The following is a 25,627-nucleotide window of genomic DNA, read 5'->3' as shown; positions in this document are numbered from 1 at the left end:
TCTAAGTCACTGTTTTAATCAATAGAGTCAGTGTGATTAGATCATTGATGTATATGATGTGCTTCAGTCTCTAAAATATCAGTTAATAAGAAATATCCTATTCTAACTATGGCTTACAGCCATAAAATGTTTCCAATATGTCATTTTGTAAAACCACAATATTTCAGTTTGACAGTTTTATTGAAAATTGAAGTGAAGTTGAGGATATGTCTGTGCACTAGTTTGCAGTTAACTTGCTGTTTCTTCTAAAAGGCAAGAAACTTCTATCTTGGGGTGAATTGCAGCTGGGTGGGATCAGGTCCACCTTTTCAGACTTCTTTAAAGAGGAAACCATAAAACTCCCCACAAAATCATTCTGAAGTGCTTGGCTACCATCTAGTGGTTAACTGGTCACATGGTACGTGGATTAAAATCTGTAACTGTGTTTTGTCTGCTTAATACAGTTTCTAAAAAGACTGCTTGGTATCCCAGAGCTCAGCCCAAATCATTCAGTGCAGGATGTACTATGAGACAAAACAGCTTCAAGTGTGTAAGATAACTGAAAGCAGATTCTATTAAACGTATATAAAAAAGGTATTTTAGTCACAAATGGCATCCAAAGCCCTGCACATTCTGCTTTTGTTGAAATAACTGTCTCTACTGTCCAGGGCAGGCTTTCTTTTTAATTAAAGATTTAGCATTTGAAGACAATTAATTAGAAGGCGTGTCCACAAACATTCAGACATTCAGTGCCACAGGCCGAGTGATTCCATGCATCACAGCTTCATCCAGCTCTGACAGTCTCGTTAAAGCTTTACTGAATACAGTCTTTGTGTGTGAAGAGTCTGTGTTTGAATCTGCTCAGAGATCAAATGATCCCGTCTTTTTTCCCACGGTGATATTTAACCAGGTAGTACAATAACACAATATTATAAAGTTTGTTCTAGTACCACTAGCAGTAGTTCAGAGAATGTAATCTATAAACCACTGTGTGATCAGTATCATATACACAATATGATGTGTGTGTGTGTGTGTGTGTGTGTGTATATATATATATATATATGTATATATATATATATATATATATATATATATGAGTGGCCTGGGTTAATTCTGAGGTTACTTACACAATTAGCATGCATTCTTTTTTCTTTTTCTTTTTTTTTACTGGTGTCCGTATTAAAAATTTGTGTTACACTAATTAGTGATGATAAAAATGCACATTAAGTACTCTAAATGTATAAATAAAAAAAGTTTTTTTTTCACACACTGACACATGCATACACATCATGTTCCAACGGCTCTATAGCAAACCAAAGACTGAAAGGATGTTCTGTGTTTTCTTATTATGAGCAATCTTTAGCTATTTACAATATATAAAGGCTAAAAAAAAGAAAAAGTTCTGTTTTTAAATCAAACTATGTTTAATAAAAAAATGTATCTAATAAAATAGATTATATTACTTTGTTAGAACAAAATTTAATCATGATAAAATATCAATTTCATTAAATAAATCAAATAAAAAAACAAGATTTGTCTTTAAATCATGATGAATAATTAATGTTTTGCCTGTGCAATTTCCCACAACAGGGTTGGCACATGCATGACAGGAAATGAAAAGTTAATTAATATAATACATTTGGGTGATTAAAAACAACCTGGATCAGTTTAACCCAGAAGCATTATTGCTGTTATATACAGTTAAACAAAACAGGAGGGATATGTGTTCAAATATGTACAAATATATAAATAATTAACAAATAAAAAAAAAAGACTTTTTTTTCCAAAAACTTTTAGCATGTGGTGTTATGCAACATGTGTGTGAAGTAATGGCTGAAGAGTTCTAAAGTCTTGATAAATAACTGCAGAATTCTACCACATTTCTACAAGCCAGGCAGCATTAGGGATCTTTGTTTTTTACGGGGGTACGTATGAAACAGGCAGGTCAGTGTATCCTTCTTTTGTTCTTCTTCTGCTATTAGTTCTTTAATTAACTCCAGTTTCCTGTGTTGAACTAAACCCTTTGGAGGTAAATGAATGGCCCTCTTTACTGTAACCCTAGCTGCTCTCCTGAGGTACTATTGTTCTATTCAGACCAGTTTACACACCAGTGATCTGCACAGGTATAAAGCTGTCTGTTCTGGAGGACTCCCCAAGACTACCTGCATCCACTCTTCAAGATGAGCATGTGAGTAATGATGCTGCTTTTTATTCTAAAACATTATTCTGGTTTTACCATTTTACCACAAGCTTACATTTCATTTCCTGAGCTTTCCTGCAAAGTAGACATCAGATAAACATTTAACCAGCTCAACTTTTCTCTGCTGTTTTAGATGTAGCTGTTGCCTGCCTGTCCTGCTTTTTATAACAGCTGTGTATTCAGCTTCCATGAGAGGTATTTATTTTGACTGATTTATCGTTTAACAATTTATTAACTGTCTTTTGTAATATATAATGACAAAGTACCCTTTCAATAAATTTTTATAAACAGTACAGGCAGTACAGGTGGCTAGATGAATAGATTGGTAGGTGGATAGATGGAAGGATAGGTCGGTAGGTGGATGGATGAATAAGTAAGTAAGTAGGTTGGTGGATAAATGGATGGATGTATCAATTGGTTGGTAGGAAGATTGATGGATGAATGGATTGATGAATGGTTAGACAGGTAGGTAGGGGGATAAACGGATGGATAAGTTGATAGATGAGTGGATAAAAGGATAAGTAGGTAGGTAGGAAGATGGATGGATGCATGAATGTATAAGTATGTAGGTTGGTGGATGAACAGATAGATCTATGGATGGTCAGACAGGTAGGTAGGGGGATGAACAGATGAATGGATAGGTTGGTAGGTAAATGGATAAAATGATAAATAGGTAGGTAGGTAAGAAGGTGGATGGATGAATGGATAAGTTGGTAGGTTGGTGGATGAACAGATGGATGGCTGTATTGATTGGTAGGTAGGAATCAATGGATGGTTAGACAGGTAGGTAAGGGTATGAACAGATGAATGGATAGGTTGGTAGGTGGATGTATAGAAGCATAGGAAGTTGGGTGGACAGGTAGATGGGTGGATGGACAGATGCATGCATGAATGGATAGGTAGATAGGTGGACGGACAAGTAGATGGATAGGTAGAAATGTGGACGGACAAATGGATGGATAGGTACATAGGTACTTGGATAGATAAGTAGGTAAGTTGGTGGATGAAAGGATGGATGAATGGGTTGGTTAGGCAGGTAGGTAGGTGGATAGATGGATGGATAGGTAGGAAGGTAGGTGGATGAAGAGATGGTTTGCAGGTATGTATGCAGGTAGGTAGGTGGGTGGTTGGATGGACAAGTTGACTATTTGATTTTCATGTATTAAATTATGATTCTGGTGGCTGTTAGAGCTAAGTAATGCATCCATGGTGATGATTTTTTTTATTTCATTTTCTGGTGTCTAGGTCACAATGAAGAGTTTCTGAGCTTTCTGAATGGTTTGTACCTCTTCTCTTCATTTTACCTGGATAATTGCATATGCATTTGTGTTTGGGTTTGTGATGGTTTTATATGTATTTAATCAATGTGTCTGTGCTATCTTTACAGATGCCTTTAATATGATCACTCCTCCTGAAAGCCCAGCCCCAGAAATCATCTCTGGTCTGTGCTGTTCAGTTATACACCCATTAAGATGCATGGAAAATACAAGAAGCAATACTAGCCACTATTTTTTTTTTTTTTTTTGGCAAAAGAAGGTCTAGTTATGGGTCATTGACACTGTTTACAACTGTTTACTGACTTAGTAATTAGTAGTACCTATACTGTATGCTTATTTTATCCAAGATTTAGCTGCATGCATTTACACTGAAAGTCACACACAGTGGGCTTCAGTACAGCAATTATTATTACTGGTGTTTTATTTGTACTTGGAGAACTTGGGTTGTTAAATGTGTCTTAAAGAGAAGGATGTAGTTGCACTGCTACAACTTAAAGGCTCAAATGTATCTAAGACAACTTCCTGAAGTGGTTTGAGTGATAAAATGTGTTTGTTTTAAATGCACCTTTGCTGTTTTTACACTAAAGTGAATTGCCAGGTATAAACAGAGTATTTGGTTAGAAATGTGATGCAAATAAACATTCATTATTATCTGACATTCTTATCATGCTGTTCTGTTTGTTGTTTAGTTTCAGACACACCAAACTTTGTTCATCTTCCAGATCCAGATCCAACAGCAGGTGAATGTTCCCAAATGTGGGAGTATAAAATGTGCCATTATAAACATTTAAAAAACAATATAAAGTTTACCTTTCAGCTTTCTAATATGTTTCTTAACATGTTTCTACAGTGTGCACAACTCCTGCTCCAGTGTATAGCTCTGCTGGTTTGTACAAATTCTCACTTTTTTTTAAGTTGTTCAAGTTTTAAGTTTATTTATTTATAGAACACCATCATTTGCATTTATTGCACTGAGCTTTCCTTTTGTGTATTTATTTCTTTAAAGACATTTTAGAAGCCAGTATAAATCTAGAGCAAGAATCACTGACATTTTCAGGTAAGTTTCAGAAGATACATTGCTATTTGTATTACACTATGCTTTTAAAAATAAAGGTGTTACAAAAGGAGAGATAAGAGTTACACAAAAAAAATATTGTAAAGTAATTTCTTTATACAAAATGGTTCTTAATGAAATTAAAAGGTTATTCTTTGGCAGTGTTAAAAAAAACTTTTAATAGCGCATTTATTTCTTTATTTAAGACTGTAAAGATACTTTCATGTGAGAGTTTAGAACAGGTGTTGATATACAAGATTTTAGCTGATTCTGATTTAAGACATTAGAGAGAAATGGAAAATTTATTTTTGTGGGGTTAGAAATGTTGCAAAATTAATAAATCCATATTGTATAAACTATTATGCTCTTCTGAGGCACAATAAGTGCTTCATCACATTTTGAATTGAAATATCAAATTGATCATTTTTCTGATGCCAGTAAGCAGTGTGATTACAGTAGTCTATCACTTATTGTTCTTAATTTTTCATCTTGTTATCAGTAAATGCATTTCCTGTTTAAAAACATTGGCCCATACTTCTCAAACTTGTCAGAGTACAATGCTGATCCAGGATCAGTTAAAATTACTGAATTATATTAGACAGCTCATGAGAGGTGATCTTAGATCAGTACTTTTACTCTGAGATGCTTGATGAATTAGGCCGCTTGTTGACAACACTGTATATTTACACTTAACTGTACCAATCCTTATATAATATCACTTTTCACATTACATTGTCTTTTCAGATACTGCTGATGAAAAATCCAAAGAGAACAGCAATTCTGCAGATCGTACAGGTAAATCAAATCAATGTAGATTTAATAAATATTCACAGACAAATCAAATAAGATACTGTATGATATACCTGTAATGATGTACAGAGGTATTGGCTTCTAAGGCATGCATAATCAAATATGTAAGCTTTAAAACAAATAGTGAGGGCCCCAAACATACAAACAGACACTATATTATATATAATATATTTTTTAACTGATCTGTTTAATAAAACATATTGCCTAACTCCCCATATGTGTTTCTGAAGATTCTGATGACAGAAGCTCAAAGAAAAGGAACAGACTGCCTGGTATGAGAAACATTTTTATATAGAAATATAAGTTTCCTTTCCCATTTTATTATTTTTTTTTATTGGGTTAATAAATGTCTCTGTTATTTTCTTCCCTTACACAACAGAAAATCTCGGATGGTCACCAGATTATAATTCAGCTGGTAAAGAACGTTTTAATGGTGAACCACTACAAACGTGCAAAAATATGCATTCATTGAGATACATTAATTAATAAACATGTTTTATGATTCCCTCTTGGTACAGATAGCAACAGTGCTGATATGACAAACACAGACACAGATGAGAGACCCAGCAAAACGCAAGGTATGTTTGTACACAAGGTATGTTTGAACCAAAGTCTCAGGTAACAGCTCATACTGTACCAGTTCCTAAATATCTGTTGTAATGTTTGTGCATGGCACATTTTTGTCACATCATTGATAATATATAAAGTGATTTTTCACAAAATGGGATCAGAATTATTATTCTTTAATTCGATATCTATCTATATCTATCTATCTTCTGTGCCATCTCTGAAAAAACTGCTCAACGAACCATTTAAAGCCCTTTTATTTTTAATTGTGTTGGTAAACATTCCAATTTAAGCTACTTCATGAAATTGACCTTTGTGGTTTAATACTTTTGGATACAGCTGTAGCTGTGGTCCAAAACGGTTAATTGGATTATGAGGATTGACCTGGGGTTAGACATCTCCAGATGACCACATATAAAATTAGATATTTAGTTAACTGATTTTAAAATTATTACAAACTTGGAGGAATGACGGGTGTATCTTTTAATTGCTATGAATATTTTCATCTACATTGTGTCATAAACAAGACACATAAACTCAAGCTGCTCTCTGGGTCCTTCACCTAGTAGCTAGGAGCTAGGGCTGCCCACCACTCTGGGCATGTGTGCTCCCTTTCACTAGTGTGTGTGTGCTGTATGCATGTTTACAACATGGGTAGATTAAAGACAATGGTCTAAATCCTGTTCCATATGTGCAACAAAAACGATGATAAAGTTGTTCTTCTTCCTTCTTCTTCTTTTTTAACGGACTAACTGGACCACATTGCACAGTTGCAGCAATTAAATGAATGTTTTTCTCTTTTTTCTCCAAGGTCCAGTCACTGTGCACCAAAACAGCGAGGAGATGGGTGGACGTCTGAATTTTGAGAAGCATCGAGGGAAGAAGAGGATGATGGACAGAGTCAAATTAAGTGAGAATGGAATCGCTGGAACCAAGGTGCCTGAGGCTACATATAATTACCCACCTCAGCAATCTCTGACCAATGAGAGGAAGAGGAACAGCAAATCCGAGCTGAAGGTGGACATCCCACTGAGTGATACTGAAGGTAGTACTGATCCACAGTTGGACTGTGTGGAGGTATCCAGCAAGGCTATGGGAAATCTGAATGGGGAGAACACAAGAACAGCTGGTCCAGGTACAGATCCACAGAACAAAGACGGGATCACCAACTACAAGAGCCAGCTGAAGAGAATGTGTGCTGCTAGAAAACGACTGAGAACACTCAGCATCCCCAGAGAGCCTCTGGACCCAGACAGTGCAGAAAGAGTCAACAGTGAGCTTCTAGACAGAGACAACAGCAATGAGAGGATGGATGCTGGCATGCCTGCTCTTTTCTTGTGAGACACTCTGTTAAAAATATATATTTTTTTCAGTGTTTCAAAATACAAAGTGTTTATTACGATTATTTTGAGTCCCTCTTTCTTATGAGTACAGAAATTATTGTGTGTATTTATCTAACACTAACATTTTAATGTAGATTAATAATGAGTGAATTAATTCATACGTCTTCATCATTACAGATTTCAGTAGCCTACACTGCCAATTAAATATGTTACTCAGGAAAGAAACAACATTGTAGGTATTTTTTTTTATTTTCCTCACATCTTGTTCTATTCAAGACATAATTATGTAATTTTGTCAAATTTTATATATTAAACAAAACATTTCTCTAATTAAACTTTAGTCTTTATTGTACAAACATTATATTGGCTCATTCAAACCATGATTGGTATCCAAAGTTTGCTTCTACAGTATTCAGGTTATCTGAGTTTAAGGGCTAAAAAATAGGTAAAATTGGAGTCCATAACCCAGAATACTCAGCCAAGTGAGTGACTGTTAATCAGATACAATTTAAGCCTTGTCCCTCTTATAATGTTTAATTTGATACAATAAACAAATACTTATTTAAACATTCTAACATTATCTAAAATAAAGTTACAAAGTTTCTTTAAAGTTCTAAATATGTAACAGGGTTATTTTTAACAACTACAGTAGTTAGAACACATAAATTGTGGTTAACAAGCATATGATCTGCCAGCATGGTGGCGCCACATGTAGTTCATATGTTACACACCTCCAGGGGCCTAGAGTTATGGGTTTGATCTCCCGCTTTGGTTTCCTTCCGTCTCCCAAAAACAAACATTCTAAATGGGCCCTAGGTTTGACACTGTGAGCAGATGGTTATGGGTAGTACCCTGTGATAAACTGCCACCCTTTCCAGGGGTATTGCTGCCTTTTGACTGATGATTTTGGGTAGATTCTAGACAACTGTGATCCTGACTAGGTAGAAGCAGATAAGAAGATGGAAGAGGGATAGCATAATAGCAAACATTGTACTGCTTTACTTAAAATAAATATTATACGTTTTTATCTCTGCCAGTGCCAGACAGCTCATCTTGCTTTTGCTATTGACACTTGTATTGAGCCTCTGGTTCCACCAGGTGATGGCTGATTAGCACCTGATTGACAGCACCTGTAAGCAAGGGTTCTGCTACAGTGGTCAGTAGGTGTCTGTTGTCCAAGAGTTTGAGAGTTATTGCCAAGAAGCATTGTTAGAGTTAAATCTACCAGACACAAATTTTCTTTGTGCTATGTTTAAAACAGAAATGTAACACACTAGGCTGACCAAAAATTCTTTAAAGGTCTCATTCCATCATTTTTTTAAATTAATTTTAAAAAGTCTAGTTATGGTCTCTAGTATGAATAAATGCCTTGTGAGCTGTTTTTTTTTTTTTTTTGCACTGGTCTTTCTGTATAGCCCTGTTTTAGTTTACTGAATTAGTGTTCTCTGAAGAAAGACAGGATTCTGGCTCCCCACAGCCGAGCGGCTCTATTGTATACTTAAGGTCTCGGTAAAAAGCAGAATTAAATGAAGAGTCGATTTAAACCTATTGTTTTTTTTACACAAGATTGCTAATGTTAACTAACTGGTGCAAACAGAAAACTTTAATCTTAGCTAACAGTGTCCGCTTTCCTGCAGCTTCGGTGGGCAAGGCAATGAACTCATGGGTTGACGTAGACGTAGGCCTGTCACGATAAGATTTTTTTGTGGACGATATATTGTCCCAGAAAAACCCAGAAAACAGCATAGCATAAAAAAGCAATTATACACTTTTTAAAGAAAGCAAAAAATTAATTAATCTTTTATTATAATTGGTTTGGGAATTATATACTGATTTCTTCACCTATTTTAGTCCATACTGTGTGTATGTTATGGAGTCAAAGTTATTGAAGCATGACTGGCTTAAATACTGTTCAATGTTATATGTGAACAAACATAAAAATAAACACAATAGACATGATCATGATTATCAAAAATTATTGAGGTCATGTTCATTTATCGTACGATAAATTGATATTGCAATTATTGTGACAGGCGCAGCGCTTTTCCTGATCGACTCGATTTTCTTAATATTTTATTTTACTAGCTACTGCAGACAATGGAGGTTGAAGAACAGTTTCATATGCAGCATCATATAGAACTCAGAGAGACCTGTAGTATTTCACAAAGAACAAGAAAAAAGTGGATTTTAGCAAAAGGAGACCTTTAACTGGCTATCTTAGAGTATAGGGCCTGTTTACATCTAAATCACAAGCTCTTCAGCCACTTTAACCATCGAAAAACAGATTAGACCATGTGAAAAACAGCTACCAGCAAAAGCTGTTTTTAGTTGGGTTGTGTTAAGCAGGGAATCATGACCTGCATAAACACGAATCATGTTAAAAACAGCATGTTACTGCTGCACCTCTCCACTGGCAGGGTGGAGAGGCCTACAGGTAAGCGGTTTGTTTATTTATTTGTCTTGTGCTTGTTCTCACAGCTTTATTCTCCTCCGGTGTGTTGTTCTGAGGAGCGTGTATGCTAACCTGCTCACGTTTTGAGTACAGCTGCGAGATTTCACAACCGCTACGCGCTCCAATCAGCTGTAAATCTGCTCCGACACGCTGACATCTCTGTCATGATTACGAGACGGGGAAGGGCTCTCCGAGGCCCGGTAGAGTTGCTGAAGCCTGCCCGCGGTCGAGAGCGGAGCGGGGTGATTTACGGCCCCGCGCGGCCGCGGATGAGGCAGCTGGAGCTGGACGGGCTGCGCGGTGGCGCTCCGCCGCCGCTGCTGCTGCCGCTGACCGGCCAAGACGAGCCAGAGCGGCGCTGTCTCGCACACAGGTTAGCGGAGGGTCTGGCTGAGCTCTCAGACACACTCCTCACCACGTCCACAGAGAGAACGAGCTGTCAGAGACAGATAAATACACTCAATTAGTCCAAATAAACAACACACTACAATATAAACCCAAATCTTTATAGATACATACAGTACACCTTCTAAATAATAGTGGAAATTAAGTAAATGTAGGTTGCAACAATTGCTGACATACATAAATGTACAAATGCAAACACATAAACTACACAGCTTGTTTAGTCCCAGTGAAAAAATAAACTATACATATTGGCACCAACATATAGTCCAAGGCCCCAAAGCACTGAGTGGAACTAAACATAGCACAAAAAGTAAGGACATTTGTGTCTGATAGATTTAACTATATGTCTTTGTTGAAACAGTGCCTCTTGGTAATAAACCATATACAATTAGATTTTAGATTAGATTAATTTTTTCTTTTAAATGGTGCCACATTAGTAGGGAACATGCATTTGTAGGATGAGCAGCAGAGCTGAGTATGTGGGTTGCGCCCATAAAAAATTGCCAAGTCTTCTCTGCCAATGTCAAAAGTTTATTCTGCCATTGACTCATTTGGTATTTGAGACTGGCAATAATGTTGCATCATTTGCAGTTTTGCGAATCACCAGCCTCACAACCCACATACGTCGCTCTGCTGCTAATCCCACAAATACAAGTTCCTAACAAGTTTGGCATCATTCAAAATTAACAGATTTTCCAACCATGTCATTGTTTTTTATCAAAAAGCATTATTACAACAAAGAAATATAAATCTACTAGACACAAATAATCTTACTTTTTGTCCTATGTTTATTTTGGTCATCCAGCCACTGTCTTTCTACCCTGCAAAAAAAATCCAGCTGGTCATCCACAGAAAACACACTCTGTACTGGTCAATAACTAGTTAACGAGCTAGCCTACCAGCAAAGAGTATGTTTTTTTTTCTGGTGGACCAGCTACTATTGAGCTGGATATTTTAGCAGGAAAATCGTGATGATCATGCTGGTTATCTAGCTTGGTCCAGTTGATCATGCATGTAGATCAGATAAACAATTAAACTCAACGAAAACATGCAGCTACCATATGCTGGTCAAAACCTATACACTGTTAGCACTGACCCTGCTGACAGAGCAAGTTGCTTTCGTTCCTAATTGCTTCCACATCCACTACCACTGTTATAATCCCACTGACAGTTGACTGTGCAATATTTAGTAGTAAGGAAATTTTATGACTGGAATCCTATCACTGTATCACTCTGGAGTTTTCTGAGAAACCCACATAGGTTGTAGTTTGTCCTGTCACGAAAGACAGAAGTAAACATTTTTTACTTACTGTAAATGTAGTCATTCAGACATTATATGATGGAGTTTGAGCAAACAAGTAATACAGTTTTAGCAACCAGTTAACATCATACAAATTGTTGCATACTGTCCTCAGATCAGTACTTTAAATTTTAGTCAAAGAGTGTAAAAACTACAGGTAGCCTTTACAAGATTACTTAAACTGATGTGGTTTTGGCAAATGGGGCCTTGTGCAGTTTGCGTAATGCTAACCTGGTGGCTTGAAGCTTCCATTATTTGTTCCTTTAGCTATATTATAAATGGCCCCAGTGTAAAACAGAAATAAACAAACCTCAGACAACGAACATGTCTTGGCTGATGGACTACATCTGGGGTAAAGGGAAAATTGTGTAAATTAGATTTTTGGCTGCAGCATCACTTAAGGTCCTTGTTTTATTTGTTGTGAATTTAAGTCGTATTTCCATGAGCATCATATGCCAGTACTGTTCTGAATAAAGACGATGTCCTAATGTGCATCTTGTGTGTATTAAATCCTGAGATGCTTAACATCTCCAGAATAATCCATCTGAAAGGGAATCCGGGGGGAACCTCCAGCATTGCCCAAATGGTCTTTTTTTATAGTGCAAGGCTTTCCTAGACTAACAGATGATTTAGTCACAATCACTCTTAGACCCAATGAGGATTATAAAAACGACATGTGTCTTTTCATTACATTCAGATCAGAGATACAGAGTGTTGTCTAACAACTAGATTTTCCTGTATTGTTTAACCTTTTTCTTAATGTATTTTCTGTGTTTATTGTAGGAGATGGGAGTTTCGTTAGTGCAGTTTTACCTGAAAAGAGTTTTGTCTGTGCTGACTCAATATCTGAGGCTGAAAAGGGAGGCAAAGATGGCCTTGTGATTTCTGTGGACAGATACATGGTAAGGATTAAGGTGACGATTTTGCCTTGTCTTGGAGATACACAATAAAAACAATTAAGAGACCACTTCAGTTCCTGAACCAGTTTCTCTGATTTTGCTATTTCAGCAGTTCAGCTTGGTTTGATGACTTGTGATCATTCCCGTTCCTCTTCATTATATTCTTCATTTTACAATTTGTAAAATTGTATATTTATATACTTCATTTTTCAATTTGGTAAAATCAAAGAAACTCATCATTTTTAAGTGGTCTCATTTTTTTTTTACATTTACTTACCTGTATACCAAAATATCAGTACAAAATGGATAGTGAAGTTACATTCCCTTCCATTTTATAGAGATGAATCCAGAATAGTCTGCCAGGTTGTAAAATCACAGTCACTGATGTAACATGACTCAAATGTCAGACAATTGTCATGAATCTAAATGTGGATTTGAAATTCTCATGCTCCAGACTGTCTCTTCTCACACTGGAACACAGCTGTACAGTGACTGCAGGGATGTCTGTTTCATTTTCTTATAATTAGAAGTATTTTTATACCAGAAAAATGGGTGGTAAAGTATTTTTGTTGTGGTTTCCATTGAGTTTATGTGGTAAACCGTGCTTCATTCTCAATTTCTGGAACATTGCTGTTAATTTTCCAATAAAACTGCCTTCATTAAACAACACATAAATAACACATATTTAGAACGAAGTGTATAAAGAGCTTTTTTCCAAATCAAAGGCCTTTCTGTGACGCCCTGGAAACTATTCAGATTCAGAATGATTCTCCAGTGGAGCTTATCCTGTGTAGTTGAAGGGTATATTTAGAGGAAATGGTGCTTTTGTTATTGTTTCAGTTTGTGCAGTTTTGACACATCTGCACCCACTGCTGAAAATTGTGCACCTACTGTTTAGAAGCCACTGTTTAATGTTCAAAATGTAAAGTTGTGGAGAGCAATAAAAATGCTTCCCTGCCACATTCAACCATTTTTTCCACATGACCAACATCAGACACACTTCATTTTTCCTCATGGCTTGTGGATATCTGGAGCAGTCTCCCGGTCTGTGTCCACTAGAACTCCGCAAACCCTCCCTCGCTGCCATAAAAGCCACCGGGCAGTACATTTGTTTGTTTTTATGAACAGACCCATAAAGAACTGACTGTTACATTGGGTGGTTTGCCATGCAGTTCAGGATCCAATTCAAGTTTTAGTCCCTCCCTCATTCTCTCCTATTTAAGAAGTATTTTAATACAGCATGCTTCAGACATTACAGTATTGTTCTCTTCTAGACTACAGATTGTAGTCACCTTACTTTATATTTAACTCTATTTTATTTTCTGCTCTGTGTAAAAAGTAAAATCCTATACTTTAGTCTTAAAGAAAAGAACTGCCCTCAGTACATGTAGAGCTAGGAATGGTTATACATGTTTACACCTGGATCATGTGACTAGTTTTTGCATCCCTGTTTTTTCATTACATCTATGTGCCTTGTGTTTTGCTATTTATGGTGTTTTGATGGGAACTGTAATAATTAATATAATTATACATGAAGAAATTGGGATTAGTCCACTTGATTAAGCATTAAAAAGAAGTGCAAATTTAATAAAATAAATCTTCTGGAGTTATATACGTATGGTAAAATAAAAATTAAATATAAAAAAATTGGCCTGTTTTTTAAGCAAATATCTGATGATAATGGGATTATGATATTATTGAGCATCTTTCAAAAATATATTTGATCTCTGAAGTCCCTAAACATTAAGTAGTAGCATCTGATGAGCAACAGGCATTAACTACGTACCTACAAAGTGCACATTTATGGAAAGTGTGAAGTGAAATTTATGGAAAATCTGATACAATTACAAGTCAGGTCTGTATATTGTTATATATTGATTTTGTGGTAACAATTAAAATATGACATGATACGCCTTTCTATGCATAATCATAGATATGGTTTGTGTTTGTCTGCTTCCGTCTTTCAGTGCAAGAAGTGTTGTACCCATAGGTGTCATGTAATGAAATACAAATACTTTGTTACCTTACTTAAGTAGAAATGTTAATGATCTACACTGTAGTATACTGAACTAATTATTTTTCAGAGAACATTTTACTTCAACTTACACTTTCACACAATTATCTAAACTTTCTACTCCTTACATTTTAAAAATAGCTTGTTACTCCTATTTCATTTCAGCTTGTTTTTATTCCGGCTCTACTCCCTATTTAGATGAATCACTCCATCCTGATAGAGTGAATCTGATTCTGGTCGGATGAGACGTTTAAACATATACCATTCTGACTCCCTATTGCTTTATATGTGATCCATCTCACCTGCACATGTCACGCTCCCCACGCTACAGCAAGAACATAGCAGACGTATGTAGTCTAGTATGATAATGATCCATGCAGATACAAACTCAAGAGAACTTGAGACAAACGTCCCAACTAAGCTTCTTTAAATTATTTGCATTGTACAAAAATACATTCATTTTCAATGAAGATATATGTAGCTAAAACAGGGAGCCTAGTGCATCCCAAATTTTCCTACATTAACATTTAAATATAACATTATAGTCATTATAGCTTTTAGAAAAATGTGTTTTTGGAGACTTAATGATTTTTTCTCCCCCTTACGTTACGTTTACTTTTATACTTTAAGTAGTTTTAAAAGCAGTGCTTTTTTTACATAGTCTTAAAGCTCCTTTGGGAGCCCAGAAGCAGGAAAAAAGCTTTTTCTGTAGTAACCATTAAAAAATGACAATATTATCGTTTATTGCGATAATTTCTGGGACAATATATTGTCCTGAAAATGTTTTTATCGTGACAGGCCTACTTGGGGTCCAAGTATAGATCAGCCCAGTCACTGCATATGTTTGTGATTAAGCAGTAGAAGTTAAAAGTACTTTTTTTTACATTTTTAATGGAAGTAGCATGGAAGATTTATATTTTGTATTTCTTGTACTATTACAGTATGTAACTTTCTTACTTGTAACATGTTTATATTACAGCGGATTGCAGAGTGTTGATACTTCAACTTCTACAGAAGTATTTTAAACCCTAGCATATATACTGTATTTTACCTGAGTAATGAATGTGAATACTTTTTGCCACCTTTGGTTAACTTTGGTAAAATTACTATGCTGTGTAACCCACTTTAAAAACTGGCAACTCAGGCCTGTCTCTACATATTGATTGTAACTTATATCCACTAGAGGGACCTCTTTGTTTTCTGTGGTTTCACTGCTTTTGTTCTGAGTTGTTTTCAGCCCCTTGCCTTCTCTCTTCTGACTGACTTTGACTGAGGAACCCCCATGAACCGCAGACCAGCCAGTGCTCAAACCCAGCCTGTATTTCTGTCCGTCTCTGGCATGGAGAGCTGTTTCCAGCGCATGTGGAATGGGAAGGAACGTGTGTGAGACCACTGCGTGTCCGTCTCGAGCCGCCACAGGAGGAAGAGGGTTTTGCTCCCCGATGGCTTTTCCATGTGTAGGGTTAAATGGAAGGGAGGGAAGGAGGGGCAGAGGCGGCTTTGGCAGCAGTTGGAGAACAGCGGGCTTCCTCAGGCCCCACCGGTAGTGCTGAACACACACACACGCACACACAGGCCCCAACCCCCCTACACATGAGGACTTGGTTCAGGAACTATCAGAGGAAAAAAGTAGTTTGTATGTGAGCTCTCAGCTATGGGGGCCTGTGTGGGTGGGTTGTATGAGGCCTATCGTGACTCCCCAGAAGGGAAGCTGGCGTGTGTGTGTGTGAGTATAATTTCTAAAAGCACTGTGCAACCGGCCAATTTCTGTGAGTTAGTTTGACTAGTGAGTGACTCCCTCTTGGCACTCGGAAGGCGCTCGCCTTCAAATGAGGCCCAGTACAGGAGTGATGTGAGATTAGTCACTGCACCCTACTACTGACAGCCTGCAGACAGGCCTAATGTGTCTGGGTGCGGAACCTGAGCCAGAATATCTCTTTCTTTCTCTCTCTCTTTCCCCCTCCCTCTATTCTGAGTGAAGCTGAGATTTTTCAGACTGGGTTTCTGCTCCAAAAGTGTTGATTTTGTCGCTCCCTCCAGCTTGATTCTTTTTTCTGAATGCTTCACTGTATGAAGCCACTGCAGCTCTCTTCTTCTGCTTTCTAATGAAGTATTCTAGTGTAACATTATTCTTTCCTACTAAGACTTGCTTAGTCATTAAGTCAGTAGGTACTAGGTAAGTGACTTTTTATATAATAGCAAACTGCAGAACTTAAAGGAGATCTCAGATGTAAAATTGACTTTGGGTGCAGTAAAACATGATTAAAAAGCACTTACCTTTGTTAATTAGCCCACCACTGCTATCCTACAGCTTTCTCAGATACAGTAATTTTGTGCTTTTTGCCCAGCACTCTGTATAACGGCTGTACATAAATAAATAAATAAATAAATAAATCGCTTTTTATTTACACTGTTATCCAGGCTCAAAGTAGTTCCACACCTCATTGGTAGAATCTGGAGAGGCCTGACATTTAAAATGACAAATTATTATTATTTTTTCTTTTCTTTTCTTAAAAACTAAATCCATAAGCAGCAATACTTGGGGTACATATCAGTACAGATCAGCCCAATCACTGCATATGTTTGTGATTAAGCAGTAGAAGTTAGAAGTATTAAAATAAAAAAGGCTAAACCTTTTAATTAAGTAGCATGGAAGATTTGTATTTTTTTTACTTTGTACTATTACAGTATGTAACGTTCTTACTTGTAACATGTTTATATTACAGCAGATTGCAGAACTTAATGAAAAATGTAATTTCTACAAATAAAAATGTCGTAAGTGGCAGTACCGGGGATCTAAGTACAAATCAGTCTTGTCATTACCTAAGTCAGTGATAAGAAAGTAGGTGTTATAAGAAGCCTAAAAAAGTAACATTTTGCATATTATATTATTGCAGAACTAATAGTCTTATATATAACTAATATAAAATATATGTAATGAATATAAAAAGAGTTTGTAAAAAACAAAACAAAATCAGCCCATTGAGGATGAATGCACTAGTAAGAGGTTTCTTCACAGAAAGAAGATAAATCAATGGCATAAATATTAAGAGAGTTTTTAATTTAGTTACTAAACATTCTAGATGGGACTAGCTGTTGGGTAGAGAGGTGTAAAGCCCCCAGCATTTGGCTGTGGAACAGTAGAAGTGTGTTCTCTGCTTTGTTCAGTACTTTTAGGATGAGTTGGGAGTTGGGGATGAAATGGCTGATCTAACTAACACTCTTGTAATTGGTTAATGCTCCACAATTTAGTATAAAGCTTTCACTGTGCAGTAGAGACAGTTACTCCAACAAAAGCAGGATAGACCATTTATAATCCTCAGTTTAATCATTGATTAAAAAAGAAACCATTAACAAGAAATGTCCCAATATCTTTGTGCATATAGTGTATTTGTATAGTGCTTATTGCAAGTAGATGTCAAAAAGCACCTTTTGCAGAAATCTGGAAACAGGACTAAAGAACCAGGTAAAATACAATATGTAACCTAAAAATGAGAAATGAGGAAATGTAAAAATGGTAAAGAAAATTCTTTAGAAGCTAGAGAATTAAAACTGTGGTGAAACCAAGACTTACAAGGGGGATCCAACTTCCTTTTGTCGATTAAATAGAATTATGGAATACTGATATAATCTTTATGTACTTGGCAGTAGCAATAGTAATGCTGAATCAGTCATCAAAGGAAGCAGACACCATCATATATCACATATTTGTGACTGCTTACTAAAGCATACATGCAATAACTCAACTGAAACAGACAAATCTTTAGTCCTTCTAGCATCCTTTGGATTTTTTCATAATAAAAATGTGTCTTTCTGAAACAAATTCTAGATTTCCATGTATATTAAGCTCAGGACTTGATGTCAGTTGCTGGCTTGATTAACTGGATTAATAGATTTGGCTTCTGTTTGCTCTAAAATTGTTATGATAAGATGATTTCCACTGTATTCAGGAACTTGTCTATCCAGGAAAATGACAGACCAAGAACAGATATAGAGTGCACTGGAATTTTGGAAACCTATCAAATCCCTAACTACTATAATAACCCTAACAAAACACACAAGGCTATAATGATGTAGAGGGTCAGTGGAAGCTGTTTGCTGATGATTGCTGATAACTGAAGTAAAGCTGTGGATTGATTGAGATCTCCTGCACTCGTTCTCTGTAAGAGCTCCCTCTGTTCTGAGAGTGACAGAGGGTAGTAAATGAATATATCTGCTTATGTGCCCTATCAGAAAGAAAAACAAACACATCCTGCCCGGGAGGTTTTGGTTGACACCCCGCGTGTTAAGTCTGCGCTGCCCGTAGGAAATTTGATTAAATGCGTCAAAGGGATGCCGGCCCGTACGTCTGGGAGTGGAGCCTTTTCATTTGTCTTTAATACCAAAGTTTAATTTCATGATTGACTAAAGCTCCAGGTGCTTACTTAATGTTCACCAGATGAGCGCTGCCACAATCCTAATTTTCCAGCACAAGCTGCGGCTAATAAAAGACTGGATTTTCGCAGTTTCGCAGACACCCCTCGCATTCGGCCTCTCCGAGGGGCAGAGGGAGAGTGAGCGAGACCGCAATGTTATACTATGTTTTTATTAAAGCGCGTGATTGACAGCTAAGGAAGATTTTTCCAGTATTAAAATCCAAGCCCAATTGGACAGGATGGAGTGGACTGGGATCTGGCTCTTAGCTCCTGCTCCTGGCTCTGCAGTTTATCTCTCTCTCCCTCTTTCTTTCTCTCTCTCACTCTCTCTTGCGTGTGCAGTAAGGATCTCTGAGCTGACAGATTGGCCCAGAGGATTTCAAGACTACTTTTAAAATCAAAACTTGTTAACTCTGTGAATTCAGTGTTTGCGTTATTATAGACTTTTTAAATAAAAGCTTTCTTTAGGGGTTCTTTTTTAAAGGCAGTAAGTTAGGTGGAATCAGAAATGGCAGAACTGTAAGTAAAATACAGGTACGATTTCATTTTGTTTTTGCCTAGATAAACGTATAAAAAGTACACATGTTAAAAATGCTTGTTTAAAAGGGTCTTCTAATCACTTAATTTTAAATATTTTGAAGTCACAGATGAACAGAAACCTGACACTGAATGTAAACTAATCAAATGAAGAATGCAGAAATCTTACAGATTACATGTTAATCTCTGTGTAATTAAACATACTGAGTTGATCATATCTAAAATTGCAATAAATGCTGATTCTGCCTGATTAAAAGCTGCACCATTAAAAACAATTAAGTTAAAATGTAAAAAAGTGGGTTTGGAAAATATGGTGAGCGATTCATGATTTGGAGAGAGAGAGGGATAGAGCAAGAAAGGAAACTAAAATAAAGAAGCTGGAGTAAGGGAAAAAAAGAAGGGATATAGAGAGTAAATGACAAAGGATACTGAATTTTAGGGGAAGGAAAGATAAGGCACTGCGAGAGAGAGAGTGGAATAAGATGTCAAAAGATGAGAGAGATAAGACAGTTTGAAGGAGGGTTGGTTGCAGAGTTATATTGTGTGTGTGTGTGTGTGTGTGTGTGTCAGGATCAGAGGAGTACGGAAGAGTCTGAGGCCACTATGGGCCTGTAAAAGAGTAGAAAGAAGGAGGCAGCTGTGTCCAAAGTTCCTGCACCACTCATTCCCTCTGTCTGCTGGACCTATGCTTAATACTTTAAGACTAGTTTCACGTGCTAGACACTGCGCTATATAGTAGGCATGGTGGCTTAGTATGTCTCACGTTTGCCTGCTAGTGATGGGGTCCTGGCTTCAAGTCCCTACCTGGGTGGAGGTTCCATGTTCTCCCTGTGTCTGTAATAACCTAAATTGCCCCTGGTCTGTGTGGTATGTGAAGTGTGTGATATGTGTGTACATGTAGGCCCAGATAGTACGTGTCCACTAGCAGTTTCTTCAACGCATGCTGTCGTGACGGGTCTCTATATATCCATATTCTGCCATTTTTAGCTTCTCCTCTGAGCTTTAAAGGCCTGGTTTATATACTGTATGTGAAGACGCAGCCTGCTGTTTCCTTATTCCCCGGATTCATTTAAATTAAAGTTAAGCTCTGCTGAACTTTTTCACCAGAGGGCGTGGCTGCATTCAGCGCAATGCAACCCAGCATGCACCATGGAATGTGGCTTCCATCAGGGCTTAAGTGCCAGAAGACACGTACCGTTAGTGTCTGATTCAGTCCTCCAGGTGGGCAGTTGTTTCCGGTTGAGAGTATGCTGTGTGCAGTTAGCTGCCTTTTCTCACCAGTGTGTGTTGGATGAGTGCTGAGTGTTAACTGACCGTGATTGTAGCATCCTTGGGTCTCTAGAAAGGCATATATACGTGTAACTTTATTATATAGTTAGAAAAATGCAGATCAGGGGTTCCCAGCCCTTGGTAATTTGTGCGCAGCACAAAAAAAAAAACACAAAAAAGACTTCTGCAGATCATTATCAGAAAAAAAAAGTTAACTATAATATGACATATTTAAACAATATTTGGTTACACGTGCTATGCAAAACCATGGTCCACAGCATGAAAATCACTGAAACGTTCTGATGCTCATTGTAGCCAAGAACCATATACTCTGTCAGGAAGGTCCCGGCTGACCAATCACAAGCAGGTGCTTGTTGTAAAACAAACTCGTATGAAGCTAAATTACATTGTATCAGAAAGCTTTTAAATTCTTTATACCACCAAATAAATTCTATATAGTTTAAATGAATACGAAACGATCACCAGCAGCACTCTGGTGATTGTGTTGTCCTGTCATGTGCTTTCCATGCATCTTGTAGCAGAACTCTTTTTGAATTACATTTTAATATAGATTTATAAGATGATAACTTAGATTATCTTGAACACTAATAATGGTTATCTGACAGATTTTTGAATGATTGTCATTGGATTTTATGGAGCAGGTTAGCAATGAATCCAGTATCATCCCTACCTAATAATATGTGTTATTCCACATAATAGTTATGGGTTTAAATCAGGAACTAGCAATAGTTTTCTTAATTTTTTTCTTTTTTTTATATATAATTTCTAAAATAGTTTGTCTTCCAGCAGCTATAAAATGTACACTCAGAGGAAAACAGAAAAAAATCTGCTCTCTGTGGCAGATTCAGGCTCAGTAAATGGTAGAAAAAGAAAAAAAATAAAATAAAGTGGACCACCCAGCATTCAGTCAATCAGAACCAGGAGCTGTATCTACATATCCGTCAGTCCTATGGAATTGAATTCACTGCAAACCTGTTTTGAATAAACCTATACTGTAAGAGTATGCTAGTTATATAAAAAAACAACAAAAGAACAATGTTGATAATCTACCACAACCTGCACTCAATTTACTGAGCCAAAGTCTCACTCAGATAAAAGTAAAAATACAGAGGCAAAAATGTAAAAAGTAAAAGTCAGAAATATTATTAAATATTGTGTATTTTATTATGTTTCATTTGATTATAGAGGGCCAACTTGAGAACAGCATGGATTCACACTTCTTCAGAATGAAACATCCATGATAATCTTACTGTCGCTTAATGACGGCCTACGCTGTTTTTCGTAAGTACCTCACATACAGTCATTCCCATCAAAACCACAATGAAGTGCAGGCACAGTAAAAGAATGGTTCACCAAAGAGAAACAGAGAACAGCCAGAGAACAGAGAGGCCTTCACAAAACCCACAAAAAAAGCAGTGATAGGGAAGCTACACACCAGCCAGGACTGCACTCAATAAGCTCTGCCAGGAGAGAATAGAGGAATAAATTGTACCGGCAGTTCGCTGACACAGACTGCTGTCTGGAAGAGTCATAGAATGATGACTAGATGGGAGGATTCCCCAGGCATATGCTCATCTCCAACAAGTTCGACCTCTTCTTCTTCTGATTCTGGTTTTAAAGAAGGTTTAATTCATCCCAGGACATGCGTTACATTTTTTTGTGCAGGAAGGAAAATTGCGGGAGAGGCACAGCCCGGCAGACAAGAGTACAGGGTTTGTTTTACACTCGCAGAACTTAAACTTTATAAACACCAGCTGCTGTCCTGAAGATCAGGTAAAGTTGTTTGTGTGTGTGATGTTATTGTGAGTTACTGCACGCTGCATAGTTTTATAGCATTATATTGCGAGTGTTCATCTCCTGCAGAAGTCAGTGCTGCTCGATGCGAAGCGGCTTAGCTCAGTCACAGCTGTCCCAGCAGGAAACAATTAGTCCGAAGCCAGTAAAGACTGAGAGGACTTGTTTTCTTACTGCTGGAATGTTGACAGGGTTATTTGGCTGGAACCCAAGGTCCAGAGGAGGATCAATCAGTCACACAGGTGTGTGAGTGAGTGTGAGGGTGAGTGTGTGCGAGAGAGAGAGAGAGAGAGAGAGAGAGAGAGAGAGAGAGAGAGAAATAGAAAGGATGGGGCAGGTGAGGTCACCACCTGTAGCTGCAGTATTGCTTTGGCGACCTCCTCTGCTCCTCCACTCTGTGCACGGTTCCCTGTTGGAGTGGAAAGACCTTAGAGAAATCAGACACACTGAGGAACGATTGTTCCTAGAGAGCTGATGGAGGAGTCACGTGGGTGCAAGTACAAGTGCACAAGGGGGTCTGTGATTTTATACTCAAAAGGTTTTCAGTTTTTATATATAATTTCTAAAATGGTTCCTCTTCCAGCAGCTATAAAATGTAAACTCAGAGAAAAAAAAACAGAAAAAAATCTGCTCTCTGTGGCAGATTCAGTAAAGGCTCAGTAAACGGTAGAAAAAAAACAGTAAAGTGGACCACCCAGCATTCAGCCAATCAGAACCAGGAGCTGTATCTACATATCCGTCAGTCCTATGGAATATAATTCACTAGAAACCTGTTCTGAATAAACCTATATTGTAAAAGTATGCTAGTTATATATATATAAATATATAATATATATAAAAAAGAACAATGTTGATGATCCACCACAATTGCAATTAATTTATTGAGCCAAAGTCTCACTCAGATAAAAGTAAAAATACAGAAGCAAAAATGTAGATAAGTTAAAGTCAGAAATATTGATGTTTAATCTTAATAAACTCTTTTAAAGGTAAAAAAAAAGGAAATGTTTAAATAGATCAAATCAAAATCAGTGTTTAAATTAGCGTAGTTGTGGGCAGTTTTAATTAGTTAAAAAATGCTTGAACTAAACTGAATGTTAGAGGACAAATATATATATATATATATATATATATATATATATATATATATATATATATATATATATATTTTTTTTTTTTTTAAATGTACAGCACCAGTCAAAATTTTGGACGCACCTTAAATTTAGTTGTAGAATTTTAAAAAGTTCTGCATTGTAGATTAATACTAAAGTCACCCAAGCTATGAAGAACAATGTGAATTTATTTAGTAAACAAAAAAAGTGTTAAACAAACCCGAATATTTTAGATTTTAGATTCTTCAAAGTAGCACCTCTTGCTTAGATGACAGCTAAGCAAATTAAAAACTTTATGATGAAACTGGCTCTCATCGGGACTGCCCCAAGAGTTACCTCTGTTGCATAGGATAGGACTTTTAAGTTTACTACATGATTCCTTATGTGTTCCTTTATAGTCTGACTTCCGTTTTCATTTACAGTGTAGAAAATAGAAAAGAAACATTTAATTAGAAGGTGTGTCCAAAATAATAATAGAAGACTTTCTCTTTACATTGCAATTTCATTATGTGTATATAAATATAAGGCTCCAAATGATAAATTGTTTTACTTTGACCTGCACTAAAAGTTTAGAGTGTTTTTACCTTTTCCTATGTAATTGCTGATTTGGAAATACAAGGTTTTGATCTGAGAGCAGTGATTATTTTGGAGTTTGGACACTTTTGCCAAAAGCACTCACTTCATCTTTAAACACCATAGACTTAGCATGGTATTTCCAGTATAAAAAAAAGCCTAAAAAAACCCTAAAAAAAACCTCCTAATAATACAGTAATTAAATATTATCAAGTATCTGCTGGTAGTAATTCTATATTTGGTCATGCTGCAAGACTGACTGTTTCTTTTTCTTACCTGAATTTACCTGCTTCAACATTTAGAAAGCTTAGAAAGTGCATGAAAAAAGTAAGAAGATCTTGCATGAGGCTTAATGAGCAGGGTGTGTTAGTAAGATGGGGAGGAGCTGAGTTTGAGCGGACCCAGCACTGGCACTCTGCTGCAGAACGCTTCATTTGAAATGAACTGAGAAGTTTTATTTTAGAACTTGTTAAATTTCTTTTCTTTAGGTTATCCCACTGACTATAAACCTCTGAGAGTTCCAGTGAGTGCAGGGACGCTATGAGAGGAATGTAGTGAGGACATTAGCTGCTTCCAGTTTTACAGGGCAGGTGCTGTAAGGCTGTTTAAACCCAGTAGTCATGCTGTCTAGGTTGAATTAGGCTTTTTAAATGAATGTTTTTTTTCTTTTTCTCCCTAAAAAATCGACTAAAGAATTTGGTAAGGTGTAGTTGGAATGGATCCTTGAATATTTTTTTTCAGTGTTATTAACATACAAAAATATGTTCTATTCTAATTTACTAAAAATAACTATTAGATGGACAATATTTTACAGTATATTGTATTTCTGTGCTTCTCCATTCAACAACACAGACAAGTTTTAGAAAGCAGAAACATAATGCACATAAAGGCCATGCATCATATCTTCAGTTCAGTGTATATAAAAAAAATAAAAATAAATGACATCTTACCCTTATAAATGACATATAAACATATATTTAATTACATATAAATATGAACATGACAGTACAAACATTGTATTAAATTTAGGATATCTCTCTCTTACACACTTCTCAATCAAAATAGAGAGTACTTTTTTAAAACTACATTTAAAAAAAATCACATGTAATGTTGTGTTTTATACAATTATTATTTAAGTGAATAAAACCACTAATATCAGTGTAATTCCATTTTTTAACATTTAAATACTGGTATTAAACCCTTAGTCGTAAGAGGAAGAAAAAGTGTAATTAACTGACATGTGAAAAATCATGGGACATGCAACATTGAACATGAATGTAATTCACATGGACACTTTTTTATTTATCATTTTATTTCTAATTTTTCCCATTTTCTCCCCAATTTACCCGGCCAATTACCCAACCCACTCACTAGGACTCCCCCTATCACTAGTAATGCCCCAACACACCAGGAGGGTGAAGACTAACACATGCCTCCTCCGATACATGTGAGGTCAGCCACCGCTTCTTTTCGAGCTGCTGCTGATGCAGCATTGCCGAGCAGCCAGCGTGCTTGAAGGAAAGCACAGCAACTCGGTTCCGATACATCAGCTCATAGACGCCCTGTGCTGTGGACATCACACTAGGAGTAATGTGGAGAGAGCGCCATC

At 36.7% G+C, this 25,627-nt stretch overlaps 1 protein-coding gene across 1 annotated transcript; it reads left to right on the top strand.

Annotated features, from left to right (window-relative positions):
* Positions 1-1,386: 1,386 nt before the first annotated feature.
* On the top strand, positions 1,387-7,289 carry zgc:194210 (uncharacterized protein LOC794982 homolog). Its single transcript, XM_007249833.4, has 12 exons — positions 1,387-2,167; positions 2,313-2,374; positions 3,425-3,457; positions 3,567-3,620; positions 4,146-4,196; positions 4,307-4,342; positions 4,463-4,513; positions 5,255-5,305; positions 5,551-5,592; positions 5,700-5,735; positions 5,839-5,898; positions 6,699-7,289. Exons 1-12 carry the CDS (start codon positions 2,160-2,162, stop codon positions 7,226-7,228), a joined length of 1,014 nt encoding a protein of 337 aa, XP_007249895.4. The 5' UTR covers positions 1,387-2,159; the 3' UTR covers positions 7,229-7,289.
* The last annotated feature ends 18,338 nt before the right edge of the window (positions 7,290-25,627 follow it).

This window comes from Astyanax mexicanus, chromosome 6, assembly GCF_023375975.1.
Source record: "Astyanax mexicanus isolate ESR-SI-001 chromosome 6, AstMex3_surface, whole genome shotgun sequence".
Lineage (NCBI taxonomy): Eukaryota > Metazoa > Chordata > Actinopteri > Characiformes > Acestrorhamphidae > Astyanax > Astyanax mexicanus.
Note: the sequence above shows the minus strand (reverse complement) of the source record. Positions and strands in the feature narration are given on the sequence as shown.